This window comes from Oncorhynchus gorbuscha, linkage group LG16 (assembly GCF_021184085.1).
Source record: "Oncorhynchus gorbuscha isolate QuinsamMale2020 ecotype Even-year linkage group LG16, OgorEven_v1.0, whole genome shotgun sequence".
Taxonomy (NCBI): domain Eukaryota; kingdom Metazoa; phylum Chordata; class Actinopteri; order Salmoniformes; family Salmonidae; genus Oncorhynchus; species Oncorhynchus gorbuscha.
Genome location: NC_060188.1, coordinates 47,445,676 through 47,456,069, shown reverse-complemented (window position 1 = coordinate 47,456,069; position 10,394 = coordinate 47,445,676). Strand labels below are relative to the sequence as shown.

General features: G+C 43.1%; 1 protein-coding gene and 1 long non-coding RNA gene across 2 annotated transcripts; one reads left to right on the top strand and one right to left on the bottom strand.

The window, feature by feature from the left end:
• The first annotated feature begins 859 nt into the window (after positions 1-859).
• Positions 860-5,576, top strand: LOC123999239. The gene is made up of 4 exons (XR_006832413.1): positions 860-954; positions 2,442-2,596; positions 2,714-2,933; positions 5,238-5,576. It is a non-coding gene; the product is annotated as an uncharacterized LOC123999239 (long non-coding RNA).
• A 2,657-nt stretch (positions 5,577-8,233) lies between these two features.
• foxr1 (forkhead box R1) lies at positions 8,234-10,064 on the bottom strand. Its single transcript, XM_046307484.1, has 4 exons — positions 9,929-10,064; positions 9,480-9,748; positions 8,834-9,066; positions 8,234-8,491 (listed from the first exon to the last, which is right to left on the bottom strand). Exons 1-4 carry the CDS (start codon positions 9,929-9,931, stop codon positions 8,463-8,465), a joined length of 534 nt encoding a protein of 177 aa, XP_046163440.1. The 5' UTR covers positions 9,932-10,064; the 3' UTR covers positions 8,234-8,462.
• Positions 10,065-10,394: the final 330 nt, after the last annotated feature.

Below are 10,394 nucleotides of genomic sequence, written 5' to 3'. Positions count from 1 at the left end.
TTTGGGCCGCCTGGCTCGTTGCGAACTGTTTGAAGACCATTTCTTCCCAACAACCACCGTAATTATTTTGCCAGAATTTTACATAATTATTACATAACATTGAAGGTTGTGCAATGTAACAGCTATATTTAGACTTATGGATGCCACCAGTTCAATAAAATACGTAACTAACCACTAGGCTACCCAGCCGCCCCATATCCCCGCCTGTGTTTCTGTACAAATCTGAGGAATGGGGCTGGAGAAATCGAACCACTCTCAAATGTATAGACAGAGCTATGGATGCAAGGACTGACCATCCATGATATCAAAATGATAGTTTTAACCATGTTATGAGGCTGTAGACTCTTTTTTAAATTTTTTTTTACATTTACTTTGTTTACAAACATTGAAGTAAAACAAGCTTATATTTTGGGTTCTGATTGGGTACGACAGTTGAACTAAGCTCATGAGGCATTTAAGTTATGTTCTTCAACTATCAAAGGGTACATTTATAATTCTAAAAATGGATGTAGCAACAGCAGATTTCCCATTTAAGGACGAGCCTAGGAAACATTGTTTGGCCTTATCTCAAATTAAATGCATAAATAAATGGATTGTTTTATAAGATCTTGACGTCAGAGATGTTTTGCAATATATACCTTTTAAACCACGGGTCATCCGGGCCTCAAGGTCCACTACACTGGATTTTTAATAACCTACACACATTCAGCAGACACTTATCGAAAGTAACTTAACAGTAGTGCATACTTGTTTTTTTTCCTGTATGGATGGCCCCAGCAGGAATCGAACCCTCACAGGACCAGTTTTCCATATTTACAGTAGGCTAACTAATCTCTTCCAGAAAGCTGACCTGGCTGTAGCGGGACACACCATCTCAGAGAGAGAGAGAAGGTCATTGACTTCTCCAAACCCTTCATAACCCTGGGCATCAGCATAATGTACACAGCACATATGGTGAGACACAAGCACGCACACATGCATAGAGAACTGGTCAAACAATGGTCACCGACTTTAGTCCATGATTAGATTGGATGAAGAGCTTAGGTCAGTTTTACATTCTTCTCCATAATGTTAACGGTTTAGGATTGGGTATGCCAAGCTCATCCTAGATATGTGCATATCGGCAATTTCTCTACTGTAATCTGTCTAGTGAGTCAATGAAAGATGCCAGATATGACTGCACAGTTCTTTGGTGAAACCAGACAACAAAATATGTTTATTATAGATACATGCACATCAGATATAGAAATTAATTTTCAACCATCTTGGAAATGTAAGAAATCTAAACTTCATTGATATACTGTAGTTTATCAAGGTAATTGAGTGTCTTTGATAGAGGTTAGGCACTCAAACCTGGTGAGTGTACCCAAATCCATAGTTTCTTATCAACCATATCAATGAGAGAATAACACTTTCCTGGAAACTATTGAATCTCCATGGTAATTCTTTATAGCCTGGTGGATCAAGAATGAACACTACTTTCACTATTTTTTCACTCCGCTTATCAGTCTGTCTTCAAACCAATAGATGGGCGACGTGATTCAATTTTTCAGGTCCAGGCTAAATTATTTATGCTCTGGCTTCTTTAGACCTGTCGACCAGGCTACTGGTCCTTTTAGACCCCTTCTCTCCAGGCGTATGGCTCTGCATTCTGCTGGCCTATCTGATTGTCAGCTGTGTGCTCTTCCTAGTGGCCAGGTAAATGTGCAGATTGACACAGACGCCTACTGGCGGTGCTGTGGACTGTAACAGGTATTCTATTCTGAAGCTGCGTTCTAATTTCCACGCTATAATTTTTGGGGTGACCTGTTTGGTAGGCACAAACTGGAGAAAATGATTTTGAAAACGTCATATTAAAAGGAGCTTACTTATTGGTTAAGATCAGATTGTAGCTTTCCTCCCCCGTTTTCAAATATTTGACTTCTGTTGTGTTCCTATTCAACACAACCCTAGTTGTACGCTTTCATCTTCCCTATAATGAGCACCCGGTTTTTATTCTCCTGGCTGTATAAGTGGTTCAGTACTGAGCCATGCCTGCGGGGGTGCTCTAAGCTGGTTCTGAACCAGTACACTCTGGGGAACAGTCTGTGGTTCCTTGTAGGGGGGTTCAAGCAGCAAGGCTCAGCCATGCCCTGTCCACACGCTGTCTGGTGAATAGACTACACAACAATCACCTATATAGGGACTACATTGACCCATAGGCACGCATGCACACATACGTTTTTCCAACACAAAGATAACCATTGGCCATTCATTAACTCACTCTAACATTAAGACACACACACAGGTATTGATGCACTTTATGCTTACCACGCTGTATGAACCAATTTGACTGTCTCACGATAAACAGGATTCACACCTCAATATTCAAATGGGGCTTGCGCTTAACGGGGAGCCTTTCTGTGTACTAAGAACAGCTGGGCTGTTCCTTCCTGCTGCAGGTGGTTTTTCACACTGATCATAGTGTCCTCCAACACGGCCACCTTCCTCACTGTCCAGAGGATGGAGGCTCCCATTGAGTCAGCGCACGACCTGGCAGACCAGACCAACAGAGTATGGCACCATGCAGGGAGGCTCAACCATGGCCTTCTTTCAGGTAGAGAGAGAGATCATAATGCTTGCCATCTCATACGTTGTTTCAACCAATTTTATCCGCTGGGTTAGCCTACAGATTCGTTGCAGCCTTCTCTTCTTCTCACTTGCTTGCCCACAGAACTCGCGGTACCAAACCTACCAGCGCATGTGGAACTTCATTCACACCAATTAACCCAGTGTGTTTGTGAAGAGCACGGAGGAAGGCTTCGACCGGGTGCTCAACTCCAACTACCTGCTGGAGAGCACCATGAATGAGTACTACCGCCAACGCAACTGTAACCTCACCCAGATAGGAGGCCTGCTGGACACCAAGAGCTACGGCATTGGCATGCCACAAGGTAAGACCTGGGTTGTTCATACCACTGGGTAAGACCTGCGTTGTTCATGCCACTGGGTAAGACCTGGGTTGTTCATACCACTGGGTAAGACCTGGGTTGTTCATGCCACAGGGTAAGACCTGGGTTGTTCATACCACTGGGTAAGACCTGGGTTGTTCATACCACTGGGTAAGACCTGGGTTGTTCATACCACTGGGTAAGACCTGGGTTGTTCATACCACAAGGTAAGACCTGCGTTGTTCATGCCACTGGGTTGTTCAGAACAACAGATTCCAATAATGATTCACCTTTTTAAATTAAAAACGTTATTTTGAATAATGTATTCATACGATTTCATCCTTACATAAGATATCGTCCCAACACAAATATAGGGTTGCTACCCAAGCTGGCTGGTCATTCTATCGGTTTGGTTGCCAGAGACATGACCCAGTCATTCAGTCTTTTTGTTCTGTATCTATGGACACGACTTTGTCGTTCGTTCTAAATGTTCCATTGCGTGCTTATCCCTTGTTTTCTAGCTAGCCAACTACAGCTAACTTAGCCACGTCAAACAGTGCAGCCAGAATAACAGCAAAGTAGCCGCATTTAATTTGTTAAAGCTGTTCAGTGACATTTATTTGGATACATCCATAACAATGAGCTAATAAGTTGCGAATTTGCCTGGCATTGAAAATGTGCTCACTCGTCAGGCCATGGTTGTTCACAGGATCTAGCCAACAAGACAGCTAACACAATCACTTCAAACTGAAGCCGGAAAGACTGCAAATTACCTTTTTTCAATTGAAATTTCGTTGTATATATCCATAAAAATGATGCCAGCTGATTCGTGATTTCGACTGGCTTAGAAACGCTGCATGTCGGTCTCGTCAGTCGTCCCAACTTCCGACACGTTCATTACTAAGGGAGATCGAATTTGAATATTGAAACAATGTTGCAAATGTCCGAGACAGACAGCAAGGTTTATACAAATCTCTGCTGTTGAAAACTAAATGTTAGTCGAAAATAAATGTGAGATAATGTCTAGATGCTTTTTATAGTGTAGATCAAGTTTATAACTTCCCTGTCTGGGCTGATGACACAGTGGATTGCGCAGTCAGATGGAACAGAGTAAATAGGCATTTTAACATCATAGATTTAGCTGGTTGTAACTTGTGTAATAGACACCAGCTGGAATGCGGTTTTAACCAATCGGCATTCAGGATTAGACCCACCCGTTGTATAATGACATTTAACATCTATGCTTTTTATACAGCAATGCAACATCAATAGTGATGTACATGTCACATCAATGTCAAGTGTTAATCAGGGAAGTTTATCACCAGACCATTTACATCACATTTTTCTCTCTCTGGGGTAGGGCTAAGCATGGAAAATATAGGTGGGTCCTGCTGTCTGGTTTTACTGCGAGCGGTGTTCATTGTGGGGCTGGAGTTTGCCTGGGTGCAGCAACACACTCTGGGGTCAGAGGTGAGGGGTTATCATATATATATAATAATAATAATATATGCCATTTAGCAGACACTTTTATCCAAAGCGACTTACAGTCATGTGTGCATACATTCTACGTATGGGAGGTCCCGGGGATCGAACCCACTACCCTGGCGTTACAAGCGCCATGCTCTACCAACTGAGCTACAGAAGGACCACATCTGCTCTCCCTGCTTAGCAGCCGTCTTAGGAGCAAATCCCAAAATGTCAATCCAAGGGGCGTTATGGAATAGCGCACTATACAGCCGGCAATGCATCTTTTAAAGTCATTTTCCCTGGTGTTAGATCGCATTCATGGTAAAAGCTGCTCAATCATAAATTACCTTTAAAAGATTGTTATAGTGTGGCTGCTCATTGGATTGTCAATGGGAGACTAAGTGAAAAATTCAACATAAGGGAAAGTTAGGCCCCTTAGTAACTCATTACAAACCAGCCTGGCTGAGACTGCACATAGCTCCCTAACAGCTAGCATCTTTATAAGGCTTTGTTTGTTATTCAGTATGTAAGATTTCACACCAAGCTTGACAACGCGACATTACATGTGAAGTTAAACAAATTGGAACCTAGACTTCAAAGAATGCAAAGCGGAAGAAACAAGCTTTAAAGCACTGAAAACAATCAATCCTTCTCTTCTGTTCAAAAAAATCCTTCTCTTCTGTTCAATCCTTCTCTTCTGTTCAAAAACAGAACTGAAGTACTATACAACTGTATAGTACTTCAGTTGTCTCATTCTGAAAAACCTACAAGATACAGACCAGTATCCCTTCTTTCTTTTCTCTCCAAAACTCTTGTTTGCCCTTTCCTGTTCCCTTCTAGCTCTCCTTGTGTACAGAGATGCTGAGGGCTCTCCATGTGATCCAGCTGTGTGAGGACAGTAATGGCACTGTGTGGTTTACGAGGCCCAGGGACATTACTACAGACACTTCCAGAGGAGCGCAGGCCCGGGACAGCCGCTTGCACCCTCAGTAACGGCATGTGTGGAATGGGCAACAGTAGCAGCAGTCCTATGGCACCTCTGTCTCAGACGGGTACAGGAAGCCATTTTGGCTCCGCGTGGCTGTGCTCACGTCCACATAAGCCCAGGGGATATAAAGGACTGCAGGTGCAACCACCACTACCCAGAGAACACTCACCAGATCTCAGAGGAGAATGTGTAGGTAGGGTGGTCAGAGACCTCAGTGGATCTCTCCCGGGCGACTGCCTGCTCCCAAGGTTCTGCAACATCCGCAGAGTACACCCTGCCTCCCAGGAAGCGGCGCAGGTCCTAATCCAGGCCTTGTTGGCTGGGCTCCCTGTCCTGCCATTAAACCCCCACAACTCATCCAGAACGCCGCAGCCCGTCTAGTGTTCAATCTTCCCAAGTTCTGAACCATCCCCGAGCAGTGACCCTGGGCCGTCTTTCCACTTGGTTTAGTTCATTAGATGAGACATCAGGTCTGACATACCTGTGTTTCATCCTCAGCCTTGGTCCTTGGGTTCAGGGATTACTACCCGCTCTGAAACAAAGCATTTGCCCTGTGGAGGAAAAAGTGTACCAGTACTGCTGTACTTCAAAGTCCCAGCTCCAACAGGCGGCTAATGCCGCTCCCCACATTGCACTACATATGTGAGAGAAACAGGAGTGTGGCTGTAGTCCAGTTCATTATTTTACTTGGAAACATTGGCCAGGATTCAATCCGAAACGTGCTATAGAGAGCTTCACATTTAAGGCGATTTCCAATTGAGCCGACATCTTCAGCGTTTACGCGAACATTGCCTATGAGCACGTTTGGATTGAATCCCTGCCATTCTTGTACAATGGAGTACACAAGATGCTAGCATGGACCTTATTTTGAAAATGTCATCGACCTTTGTGGATCATTTCTGGTTCAGGTTGTCATTGAACGTCAAAATAAAAGGTTCCCCATGTTATAGATGGGTCAGCTGACAACATCATGAAAACAATGCTCACACTTCAGTGGGACCAGGGTTGCCAGGTCAGGAAAAAAGTGTAGCCGTTACACTCAACCTGACCAACTTATTTTCACAGTGAGAAAATAGTTGCCATATCTATACATTAACCCCTTTTTCCATAACATTATCAAGCCAATTGAGGAATCATAACTTGTAACAGCGTTAGATTCAAAATTCAGGTTTTCAAAATAATTGCAAGCTAATGAATATGACAAGAGAAAAGGTAATTGGCCATATACCACAAACCCCCAGGGTGCCTTGTTGCTATTATAAACTGGTTACCAACGTAATTCGAACAGTAAAAAGTTGTCATACCCATGGTTTATGGTCTGATATACCACAGCTTTCAGCACCGAGCTTGAACCAGGTGTATAATTGTAAATACCCTTTGCACATGTGCATAGATAAAATCAGGAGAGTTTGAGTGATGAAAGTTGGACAGAAGATCTGAGCATGAAACACAACACATTAGACTATTTTCTGGCAATTGTGCTTTTAAGACAAACTTAAATGGCCCAGTTGCAGACTACCATTTGATAAACAGGCTACAAAGGTCCTAATTTTTTTTATACTAATTTACCACCATAATTTGCAAATAAATACAAAAATCCTACAATGTGATTTTCTGGATTTCTCTGTCATACCTATGAAAATTACAGCCCTCTCATCTTAAGTGGGAGAACTTGCACAATTGGTGGCTGACTAAATACTCCCCCCCCCCCCACTGTACATTAGGCTACTTGATGACCTGAGGCAAATGTATAATTCTCCACATTTAGCCTTCAGTTTGAGGACTTTTCCCCCATAAAAAGAACCTTGCGAGGGAGTTCCATATCTTCCATTTAAAATGTCTGCTCAGGCAGCCCCCGAGACCCTAGAACTGAGCATGCATAACGCACTTTGATACAGTTTTCTTTAAGCAGTCAACATTAGAATGCAGTTTAAACCACCTCCGAACAGATTTATGTAATACGCTCTAGTGCGCCCAAAGCCATTTTCCAGTGCTTTGTTGCCATTATTTCTTGATGTACATCAGTTCTAGAGTATTCATATGTTTTATGGAAAAAGGTTTGGAAATAAATGTCTCGATAATGAATCTAAATAGCCTACCTACAACTGGTAAAAAGTCACAACATGAGTGCATGCCACGCTCTCCGCATATATGGGAACTCCTTCAAGATTGTTGGAAAAGCATTCCAGGTAAAGCCATTCGTCAAAGTTCTCCATATTTGTTGTCAAGGAGTTTATACAGGATGTACCACCCCCACCTATTGTCAACCAATCATGTCACATGCGGAGCTACATGGAGCCCTCCACATTGTTACATTTGGGAGGCGCCATGCAATGCGGTACAGAGCTCCATTAGGCAACTGTTCCTGGAGTGCTGCAGGATTATTCTTCTAGACACCACACAAGACTGAGGTAATTAAGCAGTTCAGTGATTGCCCAAAGTCAACACACCTGGTCTCCCAGGTTGGTTAAATCAAAGACATGAAGTGCCTGCAGCACTCCAGGACCAGGGTTGCCTACCCCTGCTCTGGAGACTCCTCACAGAGCCTCCAAATCAAGCATGGATGGCTCGATAGCTACAAACAATGACATTAAGCATTTACCATTCCCCAAATGGTAGCTTCATTTCAGCTGGTTTCATGTCAATGCTAATATGGCTAACAAGCAACAAAGCAAACCCCATCCGTTTTGTCCCATAGTTGTGCACATGTACATTGTGTTGCTAAACAATCAACCCATCTATTGTAGATTTGTTTGTTTTTTACTATTCATCTTTACAGATGCAAAACCATTTTTAGATGTATTATTAATATCTATCAGCCAACTGTGATGATAGTAGATAAACAAGGTGTTATGATGCATTTTTATTTTCAGAACAAATCCAAAAGTACAGTTAGTGATGAATTCATACACACGTCTGAAAAACTTTAGCACACCCCCAAAAATATACAGTCTAAGGAAAACATAATTGAAGTGCTGCTGTTCACTTATCCATTATCAACAGCCATCGATGCCCCTTGCATCACAGCCATTGTCCCAAGGTCCCACCTCAGTTTGGGGTAACCTCTAAGGCACAGATCATAGTGCAAACAAAGTCTGAATCATATCTGTCAAATAAGAAAAAAAACATGTACAGGTTGCCACACCAATGTAACTGACAGTATTTCCAGCTTAGTATGAAAACCCTCCTGTTGTCCAACCACTTCCTTAGCCTCATTTGAAAGCCTGGCTCATACATTAGTATGTAAAAAAATACTGGTATGCACAATGGTGGACATCATTGGGTCATCGACATCCAATATTAATCAAACACAGCCCTACGTATGTAAATAGCAAGAAAACATTGTCCTCTGTCACCCCCTAATAAGACAGCTCTGCACATGGAGGTTCTATAATTTAATTCAATGGCTCTGTGTGTAATTCTATGACTATGCTCCCCTGAAACTCACCAGGATTATTCATGCTTCTCTTCAACACTTTGTACGAGTCCCCGGTAAGGGTGTGGATTTCATCCCTCAGCCTCCGGCGTCCTTCTAGAGTCAGGTGCCACAGACAGGACTTCCTCTTCCCCTCGCTGCACACCTGCTGGGGGGTCTTACGAAAGCTGTTGCTGAAACATAGGTTGTGTCGGATAGTGTTCTTCCAGCCGTCAGGGGCTGTCTGGAAGAATGGGAAGTGCTCTCTGGGAGAGGGAGCCGTGAGAATCACACACAATCATCCTCCATTACACTTTCAAGGACTGAGACCTCAAGGTGTCACAACAATGACAGATGGAAACGATAAAGATGGCACAATAACAAATAGATCCCCAAACTCTTCTGTATGCACTTGTGAAGCACTGAGATGATGTTGATATAAGCAACATGGTGAAACCTCCACCCTTAGGCTATCAGAGGACAAGGTGGCTCCATTACATTCTTGCTGTACATCTGTCAAATCCTCTCAGCTCTCCACAAGTACTTAAGGGTCGATTTGGGATTCAGTATAGTTTCTCCAGCTTCAACAAAATAGTAACTGCATTGTGTTACTGGTCTGGTAATCTCCACCTATCAGTTCAAAAACACGTGATGCTTCTCTGTGGTCAGTAGTTCTTACCTTGTGAAGTTATAGATCTGCTGGACATTGAGGCTGCCAGTGCGGCTGCTGCCAATAGCCATGGCGATTAAGATGCAGTAGTTGACAGGGGGACGCAGCCAGGCTCCGCTCTTCAGGTTGTTGCTGTCTTGAAGGACCCGCTGGAGGCGCTTGCTTTGGGCCAGACTAAGCTTTCGTGGTCCACCCTTAGGGGCCTTTGCCTTGCGGGCAGTTTTGACTTTCCGACAAATGGGGACATCCACCGAAGAGGCGTCATCTTCATCTGTAAGCTATGAAAAATATGTCACAAGATGTAGTTATTGAAGCAAGAGATCAATTGAGTGCAATATGTCCAATGTGCTCTTAAATGCTTATACATATTGCACTGATTTAATCTTGTTTGAAAACCATGAACTAAATACATATCTTTTTTCACTATAAGTTCAATCTCCTGATCAGAGTTTACCTACCATGTACTCACTGGAGGATGTGTCATGTCGAGAGTCAGCCAAGCAGGTGTCCTCAGTAGGTGAAACTGGAAGCACATTTGGGATAGACTTGGGTTTGACATGGGGACTGTGGGCTTGGATACTGGTGCCAGGTGTTTCAGTGGCACCTTGGGACTCAATATCTTTGTTACTTTTTGGGGATACTTAATTGGGCAGGCTAGGTTGGGGTTGACCATCAACCACAGATTTGGCTGTATTGGAGAGTCTGAAATGAAAGTACATTTTAAGATAACGTTGAAGCACCAAACACATACATGAAACATTTAAAAATGGGGCTAAGACTAAAGTTAAGTAACGTCTCTATTAGGTATGTTACCCTCAACTGATTTCTGATAGTTTTGAAAAGAGAGGTCGTCCTTTCTTCTCGATATTCTTGCATACTGCCACTGAACCAGATACTGATCATTCCGTTTGTCTCCTGCTAATG

Excerpts from the sequence above, each read along its gene's own strand:
- foxr1 (XM_046307484.1), bottom strand. Across the intron at positions 9,067-9,479 it reads CAGATCTATAACTTCACAAG|AGAGCACTTCCCATTCTTCC; the intron begins GTAAGAACTACT and ends TCCCTCTCCCAG. Across the intron at positions 8,492-8,833 it reads GAGAAGCATGAATAATCCTG|ATATGATTCAGACTTTGTTT; the intron begins GTGAGTTTCAGG and ends CTTATTTGACAG.